Source organism: Berkeleyomyces rouxiae (genome assembly GCF_048999995.1).
Source record: "Berkeleyomyces rouxiae strain 22BRR77 chromosome Unknown BrBRR77_ptg000004l, whole genome shotgun sequence".
NCBI lineage: Eukaryota > Fungi > Ascomycota > Sordariomycetes > Microascales > Ceratocystidaceae > Berkeleyomyces > Berkeleyomyces rouxiae.
Window position 1 is genome coordinate 1,850,493 of NW_027396494.1, and position 20,469 is coordinate 1,870,961.

The 20,469-nt window shown below is 57.4% G+C and overlaps 9 protein-coding genes across 9 annotated transcripts; 4 read left to right on the forward strand and 5 right to left on the reverse strand.

Annotated features, from left to right (window-relative positions):
• Positions 1-203: 203 nt before the first annotated feature.
• Positions 204-575, reverse strand: BROUX77_004718 (uncharacterized protein; the record flags this gene model as incomplete). The annotated part of the gene is made up of 1 exon (XM_073749512.1): positions 204-575. One exon carries the CDS (start codon positions 573-575, stop codon positions 204-206), a length of 372 nt encoding a protein of 123 aa, XP_073605175.1.
• Positions 576-1,703: 1,128 nt separating this feature from the next.
• On the forward strand, positions 1,704-2,877 carry BROUX77_004719 (uncharacterized protein; the record flags this gene model as incomplete). The annotated part of the gene is made up of 4 exons (XM_073749513.1): positions 1,704-1,769; positions 1,838-1,859; positions 1,951-2,019; positions 2,108-2,877. The coding sequence occupies 4 exons, from the start codon at positions 1,704-1,706 to the stop codon at positions 2,875-2,877; spliced, it is 927 nt and encodes a 308-aa protein (XP_073605176.1).
• Positions 2,878-3,078: 201 nt separating this feature from the next.
• BROUX77_004720 (uncharacterized protein) lies at positions 3,079-4,401 on the reverse strand (the record flags this gene model as incomplete). Its single annotated transcript, XM_073749514.1, has 4 exons — positions 3,079-3,512; positions 3,594-3,820; positions 3,878-3,942; positions 4,006-4,401. The coding sequence occupies 4 exons, from the start codon at positions 4,399-4,401 to the stop codon at positions 3,079-3,081; spliced, it is 1,122 nt and encodes a 373-aa protein (XP_073605177.1).
• A 358-nt stretch (positions 4,402-4,759) lies between these two features.
• BROUX77_004721 (uncharacterized protein) lies at positions 4,760-7,076 on the forward strand (the record flags this gene model as incomplete). Its single annotated transcript, XM_073749515.1, has 6 exons — positions 4,760-4,849; positions 4,920-5,117; positions 5,177-5,355; positions 5,445-5,620; positions 5,690-6,945; positions 7,050-7,076. 6 exons carry the CDS (start codon positions 4,760-4,762, stop codon positions 7,074-7,076), a joined length of 1,926 nt encoding a protein of 641 aa, XP_073605178.1.
• Positions 7,077-10,090: 3,014 nt separating this feature from the next.
• On the forward strand, positions 10,091-11,140 carry BROUX77_004722 (uncharacterized protein; the record flags this gene model as incomplete). The annotated part of the gene is made up of 1 exon (XM_073749516.1): positions 10,091-11,140. One exon carries the CDS (start codon positions 10,091-10,093, stop codon positions 11,138-11,140), a length of 1,050 nt encoding a protein of 349 aa, XP_073605179.1.
• Positions 11,141-12,092: 952 nt separating this feature from the next.
• Positions 12,093-13,916, reverse strand: BROUX77_004723 (uncharacterized protein; the record flags this gene model as incomplete). Its single annotated transcript, XM_073749517.1, has 3 exons — positions 12,093-13,336; positions 13,395-13,479; positions 13,533-13,916. The coding sequence occupies 3 exons, from the start codon at positions 13,914-13,916 to the stop codon at positions 12,093-12,095; spliced, it is 1,713 nt and encodes a 570-aa protein (XP_073605180.1).
• Positions 13,917-15,002: 1,086 nt separating this feature from the next.
• Positions 15,003-16,652, reverse strand: BROUX77_004724 (uncharacterized protein; the record flags this gene model as incomplete). The annotated part of the gene is made up of 1 exon (XM_073749518.1): positions 15,003-16,652. The coding sequence occupies one exon, from the start codon at positions 16,650-16,652 to the stop codon at positions 15,003-15,005; it is 1,650 nt and encodes a 549-aa protein (XP_073605181.1).
• Positions 16,653-17,522: 870 nt separating this feature from the next.
• On the forward strand, positions 17,523-18,302 carry BROUX77_004725 (uncharacterized protein; the record flags this gene model as incomplete). Its single annotated transcript, XM_073749519.1, has 1 exon — positions 17,523-18,302. The coding sequence occupies one exon, from the start codon at positions 17,523-17,525 to the stop codon at positions 18,300-18,302; it is 780 nt and encodes a 259-aa protein (XP_073605182.1).
• A 249-nt stretch (positions 18,303-18,551) lies between these two features.
• BROUX77_004726 (uncharacterized protein) lies at positions 18,552-20,132 on the reverse strand (the record flags this gene model as incomplete). Its single annotated transcript, XM_073749520.1, has 1 exon — positions 18,552-20,132. The coding sequence occupies one exon, from the start codon at positions 20,130-20,132 to the stop codon at positions 18,552-18,554; it is 1,581 nt and encodes a 526-aa protein (XP_073605183.1).
• Between the last annotated feature and the right edge of the window lie 337 nt (positions 20,133-20,469).

Sequence of the window (20,469 nt, forward strand, 5' to 3'; positions counted from 1 at the left end):
TTGCTTGGCTGTGCAGCAGGGTAATCGAAGCCAGAGAAGACAAGAAGAGACGAAAGGAACAAAGCAGAACACGCTAAGCAAAAAAAGAAAAAGAAGAAAAAAGAATTCAAGCGCGCAAGACGGAAAGGCTTGCGGCACAAGAAGGCCTTCCTTTGTGTTTTAGAGGGAGTGAAGGCGTGTGGAATAGCACGGGAATCAAAGCTCTAGGAGCTTGGGCGCCTGCTGCCGCTGGCTGGCAGCTTCTTCAACGACGCACTGGCCTCCAGGAGGTCAGCCTTGGCCTGGGCAAAGTCGCGGGCCTTTTCCTCGGCCGTCTTGACGCGGACCTGGCGGTGCTCGCCGGCGGCCATGGTGCCTCTGATGGTCCAGCGCAGCGGCGGGCGGGCCAGGGCCTCGGCGACGTTGATGGTGCCGTGGGGCGCGGGGTAGTCGCGGGAGAGCGGCGGGAGCGGGTTGGCGGCGGCGCCGGAGCCGGGCTGCGGGTGGGCGAGCGAGGCCGAGGGCACGTCTGAGGCGTGGGAGAGGGTGGACGACGACTCGGACGGCGTGGGGGTGTTGGTGGATGAACGGTCCATAGTGGAAGATGAAGAATGAGAATAGTGGGAGGCAGATGAGGAATTGCAAAAAGGTCTGAGAGATGAGAGATGAGAAAGAGAGAAAGAGAACGGGCGCCAGGGATCAGTGGGAGCCCAGGAAGAGATATATATACGCGTGTGTATATATAGTTATACGTAGCAGATTTTGCTTGTGGACCCCGAGGGGTCGTAGGAGGAGGACAGGTACATGGGAGGAAGAGAAAGGAAGAAGCCTCTGGGGCTTGCTTTTTTTCTCTCCTGGGAGAAGAGAAGAGAAGAGCAGAGCAGCTCTCCGGATACGCGCAGTGCAGTTTTGCCGAGTTCGGAGATCAGTTCACATCAGTATGCAACGGCGGGCTTCTTGTGGCCACTAGAACGCACGAGTCGAGATGCAGGGTCTTGTTGCCACTGAGACTGGTCAACGTGGGAATGGCATGGCGTCTGGCTTCTAGGAACTACCGAAGGCGGGCTTGGCCGAGGGTGGCTAGTCTGGACCGGATAAGTAGGTGGTTTGGTGTAGAAGGTTTTGAGCGACGAGATGGTTGCTTGTAGAAGAAGCAGAAAATCCAGCAAAGAAAAAAAAGGAAAAAAAAAAAGCTCCTGTTTACTCGAGGTCGTCACGCGCAGGGGGGGGTGCTTGGTTGTTTTTTTTTGTGGTTGAACCCCCACGAACATCCGGGGATTTGGTCAAGATGAGATACACATGATGATGGCGATGTAGACGAAAAGGGAAATAGGGAAAAGAAGAAAGTAAAAAAAAAAAAAACCTTATGCCCCTCTTCTCGTTCTTTCCTCTTTCCCTTCTTCCCCGGTGGTCAAATGATGCAATGCAACAGCAGCAGGAGCAGCAGCATCAGGCAAGAGCCCCCACCCCACTACAAAAAAAAGAAAATACAACCTCCCCCCCCCCCCAGCCCTTTATCTTATCTCCCGCCCTCCCTGAGGCTCTGTCCCAAACCCGAACCCGAACTCTGAACCAACCCACAGTCATCCCATCCCAAATCCCGGCCCCAGGGTTCTGTCAGACCTCAAGAACAACAACACCACCACCTTTTCGCCCTGAGTCCAAATCACGAGGACAGACACACTCGTACAGCCACTTTTTTTTCTTTTTTTCTTTTTTGCACAATGCCGCAGCCTCAGTTCCTCTCCGGCAATCCCGCTGCCATTGATGACTTTCTTGCCCGCTTTGATGTGTGTTTCTCTTCTCCTCTCCTCTCCTCTCTCTCCCGCTCATGCTAATGCCCAACATCACCATCTAGACGTTTCTTTTTGACTGCGATGGCAAGTCTGCTTCTGCTTCTACTGCCCAATTAAAACTTCCGCCGCGCTGGGCCCAAACATCACCAGACTCTAACATGGCGACTTAACTTAGGCGTCCTCTGGTCGGGTGACTCGGTATACGAGAATATTCCCGAGACCCTAAACATGCTCACGGCCAAGGGTAAGCCCCCCATGCATCAATGCATCAATCATGCCGCCTCTCACTCCATTCTCACTCTGACTCTTCCCGCCCTCGAACCCGCCCGCAGGCAAGAAAATCGTCTTCGTCACCAACAACTCCACAAAGTCACGCAATGACTACCAGCAGAAGCTGAACAAGATGGGCATCCCGTGCGAGCTGGACCAGGTCTTTTGCTCGTCGTACTCGGCCTCCATTTACATCAGCCGCATCCTGGACCTGCCCGCCGACAAGCGCAAGGTGTTTGCCATTGGCGAGAGCGGCATGAAGGAGGAGCTCGAGTCCGAGGGCCTTGTCGTCATTGGCGGCCCCGCCGACACGTACAGCCGCGACATGGAGCCCGAAGACTACCAGGCCCTGGCCGACAAGTCCGTCCTGGACCCCGAGGTCGGCGTGGTGCTGGTCGGCCTCGACCGCAAAATCAACTACCTCAAGCTGTCCATGGCCTTCCACTACATCCAAAACGGCGCCAGCTTCCTCGTCACCAACATTGACAGCACGCTGCCCTCGCACCACACCTTCTTCCCCGGCGCCGGCGCCTGCTCCATCCCGCTGGTCCACATGACGGGCCGCGAGCCCGTGGCGCTCGGCAAGCCCAGCCAGGCCATGATGGACGCCATCCAGGGCAAGTTCCACCTCGACCGTGCGCGCACGTGCATGGTTGGCGATCGCCTCAACACCGACATCAAGTTTGGCATTGACGGGAAGCTCGGAGGCACCCTCATGGTCCTGACCGGCGTCAACCAGAAAAAGGACTTTGAGGCCGAGGGTGCCGTAGCGGTGCCGGCCTTTTATGCCGACAAGCTAAGCGACTTGTTGGCGGCCAGTAGCCAGTCGTAGAGACGAATAGTGTCTCCTTTTCCACAGCCAGCTAGAGACATGTTGTTTTTTTTTTCTTTTTTCTTTTTATATACATGGAGAGTCTAGACGTCCGTCTCCAGAGCCATCTGTCTATATTACTTGCTGGATAGAATTTGCAGCTACATAGTCCCTGATATTATTCATTCTGTTTGCATTGCCTCTGCTGCAACTCGATTGCCATTACGACTGCTTCTTTGATTCCTTTTCAGCCAAGCGTTTGGCTAGATCGCTCGTCCGAATAATCTTTGGGCCTTTAGGCGGCGGCGGCTTGTAGCCGGCAAGCGAAAGCGGGAAGAACATGCCGACCTGGTTTTGGTACGCCTTGTACTCGGCGTACTTTGACGACGTGATGGACTCGGTCAGCGCCGTTGAGCTCTGGAACAGCAGGATCAGCGAGCATGAGCCGGTAAAAGCCCACCACGCATAGTCCTGGGTAGCCATGCAAGACCACTGGTACAAGGTGTACCAAAACAGCTGCTCGCCAACAAAGTTGGGGTGGCGCATGTATTTCCAGAGACCGCGGGTAATGAAGCCGCGTTCGAGGTCTGCTTGGGTGTATCCTCCTTTGGGGATCGTGGCCGTGGCCTGGTAGCCATACTTGGCCTGGTGATAGTCTGAGCGGGGGAGGTAGTTGTGTTAGCCAGCATCTGCACCCTCGTCTTGTACGTGCTCAAGTACCTGATATTTTTACTTACCCCATTGTTGGCCATCGGCAACATATTCCAGGGCAACAAGCCCGAGGCAAATGACAAAGTATGCCAAGTCGCCGCCGTGGATGTAGACGTCCAAGGTTCCAGCCAGGAAGATCAGGTAGGCAGGGACGGCGGAGATGAGAAACAGGAGGATGCTCTGGACGAAACTGATAAAGGTCACATTCAGGACGAAAAAGGCAGCGCGGGGCAGACGGCCGCGGACAATGTCCCTGGGAGATTCGGTTGGTTAGTTGGGAGGCCAGCTATGGAGGGGGATGATGTCATACCAGCGGTAATCTTCGGACCCGCGTTTGTAGCCACCCTTGCGCCAATAGTTGAAAGTCAGTCGGGCCTTGGGAAGAAAAAAGAGTCAGCAGAGGCGAACAGCAGAAACACACAGAAACACAAAACATACGCTCCAAAACGTAGTTGCAAGAGCGGCCAAGTCAATGCGCTCATGTGGGACGCCACAGACTCTAGCCCAGACGCAAAAGTTGACGACATAGAGATTCGGCAGAATGCTCCACAGCCGGTCAATCTGCGAAAAGTTTTGGTTCGCCTCGGACACCACCAGCACCACGGCCGCAACCAGGAGCGCGGCCACGAAGCCGCTGACCAGCGGGTTGGTCTCGGCGTAGAGGCCGGCCAGGCGCTGCACTAGCGGCTCGGCTGCGGCCGTAGATGTCTGGTCGCTTCCGGCGATGGTCTCGAGGAGCCGCGCGGGTAGGGCGCGGAGCTGCGGGACGAAGGGCGCCACGACCAGCGAGAAGTTGGCGCAGTCTTGGATGGAGGCGACGGCGGGAAACGCCATTTTGGAGGGTGATTGGGGGGCCTTTTTTTTTGGTGGTGTAGGTAGTTTTAAAAAAAATTTGCTGTGGTGGTTAGCTTGAGATTCTGAGATCTTGGTGGAGGCGCTTATAAAAGGAAAGACTCCAGATTGGGGGGGTAGCTTCCTTGAGAACTGTGGAGAGCTCTCGTTTAACATCGTGAAGAGTGGAGCTCTTACGTTTGGATGCCTGGGAAGGATGGCCCCACACATATTAGGGTTTATACACACATTTTAGGGTTAGCGACATACCTCTCATCCGTGGACTTGACGACACAAAACCCACACTCGCTCCTTACTTCCACGATCGCTAAACCCTGCGCCATCTCTCATGACCGAATAAATGGGACTGATGAGGGTTCTTTGTGTTGCCGAAAAGCCCTCCATCGCCAAGGCCGTAACCGGCCATTTGTCCGGCGGTCGCTTTGAAACCGTGAGACAACACCAAGCACAAGCAACGATTCAGACAAAACGCTAACCAACCGTGCCCGTCTGGCTGGTAGAGATCGTCTCCTGTGGCGTGGGTCAAGAACTACGTCTTTGACTACGACTTTGGCCAGCCATGGGGAAACTGTTCTGTGACCATGACCTGCGTGGCCGGCCACATGATGGACCAGCAGTTCAGCAACGAGTTCAAGTCGTGGAACTTTCCGCCGCCAGACTCGCTCTTTACCGCGCCAATTCTCAAGTCGGTGAGCAAGGTAAGCCGGCTCTGCGTGAAGAGACAAAGAGACAGGCTTATCCAGCGGCGGCTGTCTAGGATAAACAAGGCGTTGCCAAGAACATCAAGGAGCAGGCAAAGTTCTGCCAGGCGCTGGTGATCTGGACGGATTGCGATCGCGAAGGCGAGCACATTGGTGGCGAGATTGAGAACGTTGCGCTGCAAGCAAATTCCCGGATCCTGGTCAAGCGGGCGCACTTTAGCAACATTGAGAGAGCGTGAGTCCACCGTGCCCCGTCCCGTTCAAGCTGCGACGCCTGTAAAGAACAGGCGAGAACTGAATCTGCTGCTGACAAAATCATGGTAGCCACATTCTATCGGCCGCACCCTTCCGGAAGCTCATGCCGCTAGATAGGCGGCAGATTGAGGCAGTGGATGCGCGCATGGAACTTGACCTTCGGACGGGCTATGCCTTTACGAGGTTTCTTTCCAACACGCTCAAGCCCCTGGGCGGCCCTTTGGCAGACAAGGTAATCAGCTACGGTGAGTTGCACTACGTCCACGCCGTCCGATGAGTGTTAACCGGCTTCGTTGCTTACTACGTGTCTCTAGGCTCCTGTCAGTTCCCAACACTTGGCTTCGTGGTGGACAGATACTTTCGAGTCAAGAACTTTTTGCCAGAGCCGTACTGGTCGATCAAGGTCACGCATAAAAAGGAAAACATCAGCGTTAATTTCAACTGGGCGCGCGTCAGGCTATTCGAGAGATTGCCGACCTTGATCCTTTTTGAGAGGTGTCTCAAGGCCAAGTATGCAACAATAACCAAGGTCCAGGAAAAGCCCACGCGAAAATGGAAGCCTCTGCCCTTGACCACGGTTGAAATGCAAAAGGCTGCTACCAAGATGCTGCGCATGACTGGTCAAGATGCCATGACGGCGGCTGAAAGCCTCTACACCAAGGGCTTCATCAGCTACCCCAGAACCGAGACTGACCGCTTCGACAAGGGCATAGATCTCAAGGCCTTTATCCGAAACCAAGTCCAAGATCCACAGTGGGGAGAGTATGCCAATGGCTTGCTGAACGGGCGTTATGACCAGCCTCGCCAGGGAAAGAATGATGACAAGGCCCATCCTCCCATCCACCCCGTGATATACGCCTCAACAAGGGCGCTGAAGCCCGAGGAGGCTCGGTTGTACGAGTACATTGTGCGTCGCTTCCTGGCATGCTGTTCTGAAGACGCCAAGGGCATGGCCACAGACATTGAGATGCTATACGGCAACGAGACCTTTGCCGCCCACGGGCTCATTGTCCACGAGCGGAACTACCTGGACGTGTACCCCTATGAAAACTGGTCTAGCTCGACCCAGCTGCCGCGCTTTACGCTGGGCGAAAAGCTGCAGCCCACAGAGGCCACCATGACGGACGGAAAGACTTCGGCGCCAAACTATCTTACGGAAGCAGACCTGATTGCCCTCATGGATGCCAATGGTGTCGGCACCGACGCTACCATGGCAGAACACATTGAAAAGATCCAGCAGCGCGACTACGTGGCGCTCATGGACGGCGCGGGCGGCAGTAGCTCCGGTGCGGCCACACGCGGCGCACGCGGCGGCCGAGCTGCCGGAACCGGGCGGGGCGGCACCAAGTACTTTATCCCGACGAGCCTTGGCGTGGCGCTGATCCAGGGCTTTGATCGCATGGAGTTTGAGACGAGTCTGGGCAAGCCGTTTCTGCGCAAGGAAATGGAGCTGCGCATGAAGGATATCTGCGAGGGCAAGATTTCCAAGCAGGCCATGGTGGACCAGCAGGTGCGGCAGTACCGGCAGTTGTATCTTGAGTCGAAAGACCAGGTGGGCACGTTGAAGATGGTATGTCGATTGTGTTTTGTGTCTACGGCTTCGTCTACGATCAAATCAAGACGCTGGCGGCGTCCTGGACGATACCCATTGCATTGTGACTAACAGCGTGATAGGCATGCCGCGAGTATATTTTTGTCTAAGTCGCCAGCCACGGGTTGTGTGGTGTGGAAGAGAGAGAAGGACGGATACGGGGAGGGGCAGCCCTAGCCCCAACTAGTTGGTTGGTTGGTTATCAACTAGTGACGTCATGCGGGGGACACAAGGAGCCAAGAGGACAAGGGGGCCTCTTGATAAGGCCACACACGCATTTGGACAAAGCACCCGTCAGCCAGCCGGTGAGTCATAGCATTCATTCATGGTGCCGTACCTACATGCAAATGCAGATGCAGGCGCGAATGCACATGCAAATGTATAAAATCACAGAGTTACTACAGGGAGGAGTCTACGGAGTTAGGGTTGGGGTATACAAAGGGGTGGAAGGGCTGCGTGTGACTTTTGGTGGGAGAAACAAGGCTGGCTTGGGTTGGCAGAGGCAAAGGGGACTGATTAAGTGAGTCTCTTATCTGGTCAAGGGGGTAAAAGACGCACAGTTGAAAGTCCCGGTGGCTAGTGACTTGGTAGGAAATGGAGACGTGTTGTTAGCGAGGACAGGCAGGTCTAGGGATATTCGATCGATCGATCGAGAGAGATACACGTTCTGCTCCTCGTCTTCCAGGTTATCTGCCTCCCAGAGGGCGCACAAGCTCTTGATAAGACATGTGATTGGACTGAACCTAAACCCGGACCAAGGTTTGGAACTAGAGCTTCTAGCGCCAGCCAACCAAGTACTTGGCTAGTTGGGCGGACCTAGAGGGCTTCAAGTCTGGCGACTTCAGGGTGCAGCCGGCTTAGCTTGGCTTGACTTGGCTTGGCCGGGAAAAGGAGAAGCGCCACGGGCTTACCAAGTCTGTCCAAGCACGGGGGAGAGGGGGAGAGGGGGGAAGGGAAACCCAAGCAACTATGTAAGTAACTAAGCACCAGAGTCCTCCCTCGTACAAGCAGCCGCAAGAAAACGCGGCACGTGGGGAGCCAGATGGGCCAGCACAGCCACGGCGGTGGATTTGAAGGTGGGAAGAGAGTCGACGGGCGGAGGTGAGGGGGTCGGTCGAGAAGAGAGTCGAGCTGGCGTAGGGGGAGCCGGGTAGCGTGTTGTACTGTTGTAGAGATACGTACATACATAAGGTAGATAGAGGGTTACCTTTGGTATAGTTGAGAGAGGGTTACTTTTTATGAGAAAGGGTTACAATCAAGGCCACTTGTCGTTGGAGAGTGGAGACGGCGAGTGGAGACGGAGATGGAGATGGAGATGCAAAGCGGGTGACCGGAGGAGGAAGGAGCAAAGACTGCGTGTAAGAGGGCAAGGGCAAGATGGCGCCCACAAAACGAAACGGGGAGATTCGCACAAAAGTAAAAGTAGAAAATCAGAACAGACAGCAGAAGAGCACAAGAGGCAGGTGTCTGCAGCAGAGGCAATTCCAGCTGCAACTCCTTGGGCAAGTGCCTCTTTGAACCGGGAACATGCCCGCCGTCTGGTTTCCACCAAAAAAAAACAATGCAGTTGGCTCTTGCCTGTTATGTAAAGGACCTCAATTACATCATAGCCAGCGTTCCCGAAACAGGCAACTGAGGCAAGGGAGGCAGTAGTTGCTGTTGTGTATCCCGTGAGTCGGGACTTGGAAGGCTTCTCTTGTCTCGTTTTTCCTTCTTCTTCTCGTCGGGGCCAGCAGGGTGCGCACCCAAGAAAACAAACAGTTTCTCTGCGCACCCTGAAGGCTCGTCGAGGTAACGGCGAAGTTGTGTGCGAGTGTTTGAGGGCAGTTGCCTTTACTAAGTGCAGCAAGGCTCCACAATGGAAATGGAAAGGGCAATTCAGTGGGTAGCGCCTAGAGGCAACTGCCTGTAGACAGATGGATTCGTTTTAGAAGGGCAACTGCCTGTATTTATGTATGTATGTACACACACATGGTTCCACGACAAACATGACAGGCCCTTCCTCGGCTCTGCCTTTTTTTTTTTTCTTTTTCTTTGTTTCCAGCGAGAAAGGCCTGTCACTGCGACTCGCTTCAGGGGATGGACATGCCGAAGACATTTGAGCGGGAGGAGAAAAAGAGAGCGGTCAAGTCTCGTCAGGGAAAGGCGAGAGCTTCAAATGCCACAGACTCTCCGATAGCTGCACCCCCCTGGAGCCGAGCTGCTGTGGGCACAGGGCGCACCCTCTGTACATACTTGGAACCTTCCTGTTTTTGGGGGGGGGGGGTAGTTACCAAGCAGATATGTCTGGCAACTACCTACATCTGGCAACTATGTCCATTTTGCATGGAAGCACAGCTCGCCCACAGCACACGGCAGCGATGCGCTCAATGACGCCGAGGCCAAGCGTGGCAGGGCAAAGGCGAGAGTGAGAGCGAGAATAAAGACGCGTTCGGCGGGCAGTGTATTTCGGGCTCTTTGGACTCTTGAATTCAACACACGTCCAGAGTTGTGCGTGCCGCCAACAGGTAATTGCGCTCTGCGCTCTGCGCCCTAATGACTGTCGTCTTGTGCCACTCTGCTGTGTGGTAGTTACTTGCTGCCACTGCTGCTCCTGCTCTGTTTCCTGCTGCACTTGCCCTGACCTGTGTTTGCACTTGCACTGAGTGGCCTGCGTGCCTGTCTCCTGCTTCTTTCGGCGTCGGGGGTTCTTTTTTTTTTTCTTTCTTTCTTTCTTTCTTTCCATAGTTAACTACCTCCTACTTTCTTTTCTTTCCCTCCTTTTGTTTTTTTTTCTTCTTCTTCTTCTTCTTCTTTTTTTTCCCCTCTCCTTTCTCCCCTCCAAGCACTTCTTATAACTCCACGCTTTACCCACGCTTTCTTTTCTTTTCTCTCTTCCCGAGACTTGATCGCTCAGTCTCTGATATCTCCCGCCCTCGCTGTCTTCTCCTCGCGCTTTAGCTCTTTGCTGCTGCTGAAGCTTATCGGTCCGTTCTCTCGGTGATCTTTTGGCGTCTTCTTGTCCATACTAATCTCCCCCATATCTAGACCTCACACTACCTGCTCCACTTCCCTGGCCCGGTAGTTGACACCCACCAAACCCTTTCTCGCCTCTCCACGCCGAAACCCTAACGACACAACAAAGATGGCATGCGCTGGCCGCGATATCTCCCACACTTCCTCCGTCCGAGACACCTTGACTGCTGTAGCGGCTCGGAGGGTGCCCTTGACTGCGACAACTCGCTCCAATCTCCCTACTCCGCCCAACTCGATCTCGCCGGGCCTGCAGCCGCACGGCCTCAAGGCTCAGCTGCAGCGCGCCCGCCTTGACCCCATCGACTCGGATCTGGACTTGCTCAACAACGCCCCCCCGGAACCGGCTTCTCCGATCGACCATGCTGCCGACATAACATCAGCCAGGCTTGCTCAGAACCACCTCCCCGAAATCCTGCTGAGCCACGGCCCGCTGGCCATCCGCCACATCATGGGCTATCTGACCACTTCGGTCCCCAGCTTCGCCACCATCCCGCCCAACAAGGCCCGTCGCCTCGTTGTTAGTGCGCTCGAGAGCCATGCCGACACCGGCCACCAAGGCGACATCATGTTCGAAAAGGTGGGATGGGGTCGCTGGGACGCTCGACGTCGGGGACACCCACGTACCCTCGACAGAGTCTCGCCCACCTTCTCAAAGAGCAGTCTTGAGGGCACCGTGTCTGTCGGCATCCCCATTTCCAGGGGCGCCCATGGCCATCGCCGCGGAAAAACCTCGACGTCCAGCAACGGTGCAGACTCCATCGTCTTTTCACACGACGACCACACCATGTCCATGATGGACCATGAAGCAGACAAAATGTCGCTTGATGGCTCGGGATCTGCCTCATGCTCTGAAGCCCCCGAGGACGACGACATGATGGACGACGACGATGACGTCACTGACGATGAAGACTGGGCGGCTGTCGGTGCCGCCGCTCTGCGCGCCGAGTCTTACAGCACTTCCTTCACTTCAAAGATGGCCTATGCTGCTTCGCCCAACTTTGGCTCCTCGGCAGGGATGCGGGCATTCCCTGCCAGCTTTGGTGGCGGCATGGCCCGCTTGCCGCAGCCATCTCGCATGGGTCCGCGCGCCTTTGAAGCTGCTTCGGAAGCCCAAGAGCGCGACGCCATCGAGGCCCTGATGCGCCTCAGATCTGTATAAAACCACTGCACCCTGATTCGCTCTGTCTTTCCTTCGCCCTCACAATCTTTCTGCCACTCATGCTTTGGTGGCTTCTTTTCTTCCTTGCACTGCATCATGATAATGGCGTTTGGGTTTGATGCGGCCATTAGCAAGTTTACACAGAATTGCCCATTCTTGCCCTTAATTTTGTTCTTTCTACCCTCCGCCTTTGACTGGCTGGGTGTCTTTTTGAAAGTCCCGCCCCAGAACATTCTTATAATTCGGCCTCGCAACACCAGAGTTGCATCACCAACAGCGGCATTAATGGTGTCAAGCTTGGCGGCTCTTGGCCCTTTTTCTCTTTTCTTTTTCTTTTCATTTGCTCGTACGATTCTCATGACTGTCACAACATTTCTATTCCCTTCTTGTCCTCCTTTTTTCCCTCGACTTTCTTCCTTGGTTGTTGTATGATGTTGATGAAGGGAAACCAGAACCATGTGTTATACCGCCCTATTTTTTTCTTGTCTTCATGAATAGCTTGCTTCGAGGCAAGCCTCAACACCTCTCTGGTGAATATATACAAGAGCGAACATGATGCTTCGCCGTCGCTTCCACCCACTACCAATATACTTCTCCCATAATACCCGGATCTACGTCCATGCGTAGCAAATAATACACAAAGAACTAGTTGAATTGCATCTACCTTTGTTGTCAGAGCCCCAAACTACATGGCATCATTGATTCAACCTTTTGTACACGTGCGATAGTTAGTTACAATATACATACATACATGAGCAGCGACAGAGATGTGTCACTGACTCATAAAACACAGCGATAATATAAACAGCCCAGAGAAAAAGAAGAAAACAACATTGATCTCATAAACCAAAACCAAGATACAGACAAGAAAGAACGGAAAAAGGAAAACATTGGGGAAACGAAAAAGACACACTATTCCCTCCTGAAACCCACCTGGCAGCACTACCTAGACCTAGGCCAGGTTAAGCGTGGGGTACAGAGGCATAGGAGGAGGCGTGTTGGGGCGCGAAGTAACCAGCTCCGACTCTTCCGTCTCGGTGTGGTCCGACGGAGTGGGAGAGCCCAAGTCTCTGGGCAGAGCGGCCGAGGGCTCGCCGGCACCGTCAAAGTTCTGGCTATCGAGGCGCAGCTTGACATAGGTGCGGAGCTTCTCCAGCACGCGCATGTCCTCGAGCCAGCGGTCGTAGACCTCCTCGCGCTCGCTCGTCTCGGCGTCGGCGTCGGACGCATCCGACGCCGTGGAGCTGACGGACGCGCGGCGGCCGCTCTGCAGCAGGCCGGACGAGTAGCGACGGCGCTCGTTGCTGTCGTGGATGGGGCCCAGGGTGGCCGTGGCCGACTGGCCGGGGATGACGGAGTTGACGGCTGGCAGGCTGGGGTACAGGGCCGACGAGGCGGTGGAGCTGTGGCGCGACTGCGGCGACATGTCCGAGGCCGAGGGGCTGGGCGACTGGCCCGAGGTGTAGGAGAGCGTGGCGCTGGGCGGCGTGGCGACGGGCGTGCCGGTGGAGATGGAGGTCAGCGGCGAGTGCATCTGGTTCGAGGCGTGATGCATATGGTCGGCGTGGTGGTAGCCCTGCGACATGAGGGCGCCGCCGCCCGAGGCCGAGCTGCGGTGCATGGACGGCGGCGAGTGGCTGTGGCGCGCGTCGGGGTGGGCCGTGTGCACGTGAATGCCCTGGGTGGTCTGGTTGGCACTCTCGTAGACGGTTGTCTGCATCTGCTCGAGGATCTGGTCAATCTGCAGCAGGTCCTTTTGCGTGCGGGCGTTGGGCATGGCGGGCAGGTAGTACGTCTGGGCCAGCGGGCTCGGGCCGTTGGTGGCCTGCTGGTTGACGGGGTGCACGCCGCCGCCAGCCTGGGCCATGTAGTCGGAGCCGCCGCCCATGGTCGAGACCATGCCGTGCAGCGGCAGCAGGGAGCGGCTGATTTGCGCGTACGAGCTGGGCTCGACGTGGCGGCGCTTGACGCTGCCGAAGAAGCTGTCGACGGCCACATCGGCCTGGCGCTTGCGGTCGTCGAAGCCGGGCGTCGAGTGGTGGCCCATGTCGTACGACCGGCCTAGGGGCGGCTGGTTGAAGTACAGACCATAGTGGGCCGGCGCCTGGGGCGCGCCGTAGTAGTTGGGGTGTCCGGCCTGCGGGAAATGGCTGGGCGGCGCCCTCATGTGAGGGTTGTGGTCGTAGTAGGGGTTGGCTGTGAAATGTCATGTCAGTTGGCCGTGGGTAGTCGTGCTGGGAGGAGGCTAACTTACTGGGCTTGCTCTGCGACCGGTAGCCACCAAGACCCATCGGGGGCTGCTCGCCCTGGCGAGAGCCAACATTGTCGTCGGCGTGAGTCTGCGTGCGTGTTAGAAAGCAAGCTCGGCCGGAGTGACTCTGGCTCTTCTTACCTTGACGTGCTTCTTGAGGTCCTGCGGGCGCTTGAAGGCCTTTGCGCAAAAGTCGCACTTGTGCGGCTTCAGCGGCACATGGACGCGGATATGCGACGTGATGTGGTCGCGCTTGACCGTCGTCGTGCGGCACGAGTTCCACTGGCACGTGAGATTCAGGTTGTTGGTGCTCTTGCGGCCGACGTGGCGCTCGCACAAATGGTCGTAGAGAATCTCGGGCGTCGCAAACTGCTGGTTGCAGGCGTTCCAGCGGCACGTCAGCACCTCGTCGCTGCTCGACGTCGACGTGTGGCTCGTGGTGGCCGAGATCGGGTTCGGCGTCTCGCTCTTGGCGGACGGGCTCGACGAGCCAATGGACGACGTGTCGAGTCTTCCAGAAGACATGATGCCGCGGGATTTGGCGGAGGCCGATGGCGATGGCGGTGAAATTTGCGGGTTGGGGTTCACGTGGGGCGGATCACGTGCGCTGCGGGTTTGTGGGTTTGGATAAAGACTGGTCACCTGATTCTTTCCAGCAGTTGGGCGAGCAGTCGAGGAAAAAAAAAAAGAAGCAAAAAGATTTGTAGACGCAAAAGACACAGTTAAAAGGTCAAGAGAAGAAGAGGCAAAACGAGAAGAACCTACCCTCTGCCCGGACAACATTCTAGGGAGTTGCCCAAGACTTTTAAGGATACTGCAACCAGCGCCAAGAGGGCACGAGACCGCTGGGGGGGAAAGCCAAGAGAACAGCGATTCTCTCCAAGGCAGCTTCCCGGAGCGGAATCTCTTGGCACTACTGCGCCCAGCGCCAAGACCTTGGCGGGGGGGCAGAATGACTGGGTCTCAGACGCTCAACAAGTCGCTTCTGATAGCGCACAGGCGGACACAGCAGGCGGCATGCTAGCAGCAGATACCGCGGGCACCCAGACGTGCCAAGCCACGCCAAGGCCTTGGCATTATTCGATCCAGCAATCAGAGCGGGCTAGTGCTGTCTTGGCTAGCACGTTGTGAGAGAGGTCACAAGGAGGGGCGCCCAGGTGCGCGGCCTGCGTGTGCCAGCTGGCGCCAGCTGGCCGGGCTGGCCGATGCAAAACGGCCCTGCGGCGCATTGTGTCACACGCCAAGTCGCCATGGTTCACTCCATCGTCTCTTCCAGTGGCTGGTCGGGCTGTGTGGGCTGAAAACAGCTTCGCCCAGGGGTCTCGTTTCTCCTCCGCCTCCATCTGGCTGCACCGGCCTTCTTGGCGCTCCAAGGCTCAAGCAGACGAGCCGCCGCGTTTCTGCTGCCCTGCTCCCAGTTCCAGAACGCCTCCAAGATTCATCGTGCCCTGGCCTAATCCCCAGCCGCGGTCCCCAAGCACAAGCCAAGCACGGGCCTCGGATCGCCTCTGCGATGATGTCAACATGTAGTTATTCCAAAGTCTAATTCTCGTCCAAGCAACCGGTGCCATGTCCAGCCTCTAAGCCCTATTTCGTCTTTTTCTCTTGTGCTCATGCTTCGCCGGCCTCCAGCTTGCAGCGAGCACACATGCACCAGCCGCCCAAGCTCCCACACGCCCATTCTCTGCGTTCCTGGACGGGAAGCGTCACATCGCAGTAGTGGTTGAGAATCTCCTCGCCCTTTTTGATCCCCCCCTCCTCGTTGCCAACGACCCGCGTTTTCCGCGCCCACAGAGTCATCCGTCCGCCCCATTCCCAGGTGACATTGGGGTTGCAATCGTGGTTGGCCAGGCACCAGAACGGGTGGACGGCAGCGACTTCGGGCCGTCCATCGCGGCAGTTCTTGCGCGCCGAGGCGGTTCCCCGAGTCTTGGAAAAGACAGAGTTCAGCACCCACGTGTCGTGGCTAGCCAGCGTCTCAAAGACGTCGACGTCCATCTTTTCCAAAACATGCAGCGGCATCTCAATGTTGTACTCAAAGTTGAACGGCAAGCTCCACGGCTTGGGCGGCAACCCCGTGCTTTCGACAATCAAGCCAACGTCGTCCACGTCGTTGTCGGCGCTCGGCACAAAGTCTCCCCAGATGTACTTAATCTCAAGCACGTCCAGGGGGTGGATTTCCTGCTGCGATGACATGGCAAGCACTCGGGCGAGAAGCAACAGGTGCAGTGCCTCGTCGGCCTCGTGCGCATCGACATTGCGCGCAATCGAGTCCATGTCGCGCTCGCACACGGCCGGGTGGTATTTTTCCTGCGCCTGGTCGTGGCAGAACTGGTCGCAGAAGACGGTGTCGTAGCAGTCTTCGCAGTTGACGGCCTTGGAGCTATCGTCCAGCGGCGGAAGCTCGGTGCCGCAAGCGTCACATATCGACTCCTTAAGCCGGTTGCTGGCCGTCAAAAGAGAGTATTCATGCAGGACAGCCTCTCCGGCAGCAATGTCTTCCTTGGCAAAAACACCGAGTTGGTGGCATACCTCGGGCTTGCCGTCCTTGTCCAACTTGGCCTCTCCCTGGTGAAGAACCGGCAGCTCTGTAGTCTTGACCGTGCACTTGGGCGCCATTGAGCCGAGTTCCCTGTTGAGGCGCTCCAGCGCTTCGGGGGACGACCGATTCGGCTCCAGGGAATTCCACGGGTAGACCTCGCGCCGCGCAAGGCCCCAGTCGGGGTAGACCGAGACTGGCGCATCGTCGCGCTTTAGCCGGGCCGCAGCTGTTTTGCGGATACGCTCGGCGGTGTTCTTCAAATGGACGTTTTCCGGGCTGATGGCAAGACCTCTCTGGCTGAAGAAGGCGGCTTTCTGGAGACATCCCAGCATCCACAGGCTTGAGCTCAGAATCTGGAAGCATCGGATTGATGCTATTGAAGCCAGTTTGCTGGCGGGCGACAGCTCGTTGCCGCCATCGCTCTCTGTCTGGATCTCGTCTGCCCGCACCCAGTTGGACATTGAGGCGAGAACTTGTGCTGAATCGCTGGTGTATTTCTCCAGGCTCGCTGAGGCTTGCTCGTGGTATTCGTAGCCCTCGTTGAGAACCTCGTCAGTGAGGTTCAGTGCTCTGTAGGCATCTCCTGCTGCGAGATCAGGGTAGCTCAGGCGCAGATAGACATCGGCGCGCTGCAGATAGACGATGAGATCATATGCGTCACCAAGGAGCTGGTCGGTCAAGCTCTGCCGCTCGGCCAGTAGTTTAGTTCGATGTAGCATTTTCAGTGCAAATAGATGGAGTGGCGGGAATACAACGAAAAGGTCAAGATACTGAGCGTCTTGTGACACATGAAGTCTATAGCGGGAGTCTACAAAAATTTGTGCTAGGGTTAGAGGGTGACCAAACCCTAATTCCATGCTATGATGACATTTGAGAAATTCTCGATGACTCTACGGCTGTTCTCGTGCAGGAAGGAAGGCAGTGGCGCCTGCATTTCGTATATACAGCTGTGACCGCAAGTGCGCAATCAGGACTGAGTCATCGCAAAACCAGAGGGATACTGCAAAAATGCAGGCAGGCTTCCTGCCTGGTTCTTAGTGTTGCGGTGGGCCGTTGCAAGAAGTGATTACAGACGGAAGATGCCAGAAAAGAGGAGGCGCGGCAGCCGTTTGCGTTGTGGTGTGGGAGTGGTCAGGCTATGTCGGGTAATTGCCTTGGGTGGCGCTCAGAGGCAGCAGAGCAGCGCCTGGAGAACGAGGGAAAGAGCGAGCTGCCAGGGCTGCAAGAACAAGAGAATTAGGAAGGCGTAAGACGCCCATGGTCTTTTCTTTTGTTTGTTCTGGCTGCAACTGCCTTTTCTCCATCTCCACCTGCTCCCATTTTTCTTCTCCGCGTTTGCTGCTTCCTGCCCTTGTTGATTGAGTGACCGTGGCCCACATAATAATACTGAAAGTTATAACTAAATAGCCGACCCCTCCCTCCTCTTGGAAAACCGAACCTCAGCTTTTTTTTTTGAGGGCATCGCGAACCGAATTTTTTTGCACTCCGTCTTGCTGTGTGGCCTTGACGGTTTCTCCTCTTTTGTTCCCAGTGACGGACTCTTTTTTTTTTTTTTTCTTGTTCTTTTTCTCTGTCTCCCTCCTCCAACCATGGGCAAGACTAGTCTCTTCTCGTTTCCAGATGCCGGCGCCCTAGCTTCCGGGCTCCGCGCCTACATTGTCCAGGCCCAAAATGCCGGCTTCATGCGCCACAACACCTTCAAGATCGCCGTCTCCGGCGGCTCGCTGCCCAAGAACATGGCCGCGGCTCTGCTGGCCCCGAGCAAAGGACCCCACGACGTGCTGGACTTTTCCAAGTGGGAAATCTTCTTTGCCGACGAGCGCGTCGTGCCCCTCGACCACGCCGACTCCAACTACGCCCTCCTCAAGGCCGAGTTCCTCGACAAGCTGCCCGCCGCCGCCGGAAAGCCGGCCGTGCACCCCATCGACACCAAGTACCTCGACGATTTGCAGGAGCTGGCCGACCAGTACGAGCAGGCCCTCGTCAAGAGCTTTGCCAGCCGAGACTCGGTCAAGCTGCCGATATTCGATCTACTGCTGCTGGGCTGCGGCCCCGACGGCCACACGTGCTCGCTGTTCCCCGGCCACGAGCTGCTGCGCGAAACGTCGGCCTGGGTGGCTCCGATCGAGGACTCGCCCAAGCCGCCGCCGCGGCGCATCACCCTGACGCTGCCCGTGGTGACGCACGGCGTGCGCGTGTGCTTTGTTGCGACGGGCGCCGGCAAGCAGGCCATCATGAAGCAGATTTTCGACGAGCAGAGCATTCTGCCGTGCGCCCTGGTCAACGACGCGGCGGGCGACCGCTGCGCATGGTTTGTCGACGATGCTGCCGTGGAGGGCGTGGCTTACACCCGGAAAAGTCTTTTGTAGATGCAGGACAGCTTCTTTCTTTTGTATTCAATATCTTGCACAAAGCAAAAAAAAGAGAACCCATGTTTAATCCGTGCAGTAGAGGCCTCTGATAACTCGGACTAAACCACAAGAACAATGACGCCGCAAATTCTGTTGCGAGGAAATGATTCTGCTCGGGGGCCTGGCATCGCCCGTCTGTCCTCTCCGGCTGTGTGTGTATGTATGTGAACTCTTATAAAGGCGGCGTCTGCCGTCGTGGTTGTGTATTTATATGCCTCTCCATATTGCCCCGGCCGGCCGGTGGTGGGCGGTCTCTGTTTCGGCCAACATGTCATCCACCCATTTTCGTTCTCGTAGGACGGCTTCATTTTCAATCTGCTCCATGACGGCCAGCTCCGTCAGCATGTCGCGGATCAAGACGGCCAACCCCTTCAGAATGCGATGCAGGCTCGCCGGCCCCACCCCGTGATCCGCCGCATATCCCCCAGACTGCAAGCCGGCCATGCCGAGCTCCATAAGCTGCCGGCGCCACTCATCCAGCCGCCGCCCAAGCGCCATGCACTCGGCGCGCCACGCCGCGTCCAGCACGCCAGCCATGACGACCTCGTCGCCCAGCACCAGCGCGCCGGCATCGCCGCGCGCGCGTGCCGCCTGCACCTCGGCCACGCGGTCCGCCCAGCGCTCGAACCGGCGCACGACGCGGCTGTACTTGCCGCCAGTCTCGGACATGTTCCACAGCCCGAGCAGGATGGCATCCAGCGCGAGGATCTTGGCTTCGGCCGCGCCGGCGTCGGTGCCGACCCAGGATGCCAGCGCCCGGGCGTTGAGCGCGGCGGTGCGCGCCGCTTCGGCCGCGTGCAGCTGCGTGCTGTGCGCCGCGAGCTCGCGGAAGCGGCTGCCGAGCGCTGCACGCGCGCTCTCGCGCCACGAGCTACCGACGGCCGCCGCGTCGCGGTGCATGATGTGGAGCAGGAGGAGTTCGTTTTGGCGGTGGCTGGTTTCGGCGCCGAGCGAGACGCTGCTGCTCCCGCTGCTGCCAGGCCCGGGTGCTTTGGAGGGCGACGGCGGGCGGCCTGCGGAGCCGGCTGCAGACGTCTTGCAAGGCGAGCCCAGGACCAGGGCGGCCGACGCCGCAGCTGCCTGCGCACGCGACGAGCCTGCACCCGAAACCGTATTCTTGCGCGCGAGCGGCGCCACGCCGCCGGCGCCTGGGTTTGCGGCGCGCCCGAAGCCCGCGGGCGCGGTCGTCAGCGAGGCGGTTCTCGCGTGGTGAGACATGGCGCGGGGCTTGGTGGCGCCATGCAGCGCCCCTGCAATCTTGCTAGGCGCCGCCGGCGGTGCAGCCGCAGACTGGGCAGGTGCAGCGTTGCTCGCGCCTGGTCGTGCCGAGCCCAGGGTAGCCACGGCTGTGACGACGGACTTGGCGCGTCGGTGGGTCGGCGCCGCCGTTGGCGCGGGCCCGGAGACTGCAGCTGCGAGAGGCCTCGAGGACGAGGGCGGATACGCCCTGGTTGCGCGCGCCAAAGGCGGAGGATCCTGCGGCGTGGCATTGGTGGTGCTCGGCGCCGAGGGCGGGCGTAGGCGCAGACCGCCCCGCGGGCTGCTGGTGAGCGACGGGCTAGGACCGTGGACGCGGGGTGGTGGCGCCGCGGCTGGCGGGGACGGTGCAGCGAGGGCTGGAGCAGACGGAGGCGGCGGTGGGCGGCTGGACGCCGGCGTGCTGCGCGGAGAAGGCTTGAGCGGCAGGCGGCTCGGCACGCCGTCTGGGTCCCGGGACGCGGCGGGCTTGCGCAGGGACTGCGTTCGGGCGCGGGCGGGAAGACGCGTGGGCACGGATGTTGGAGGCATGGCTCGTGGGTGAGACGAAGAAGAATGTTGGGGAGGAAACAAGAGTCTTTTTCTTTGTTTGTTGCGATGCCAGGACGTTTATTTCATGCAGAAACCGTGGACCCTAAGGAGCCCTAAGGAAACCCTAGACAGGGCAAGCTGGCATTATGGCCTTTGGGCACCAACACATTCGCGAGAATCAGAGATCAGAATCGAGTAAACAGCTGTGTGGCATGTATTCAAAATATTATGTACGAGGTGTATTTCCAAGCAAAGAAAAAAAGGACGAAGCGATCCGCGAAACTTTGGGGGCGCCGGCAGTGAACACGAACAAAAGAGAAGCTAGATAGTTGGTTAT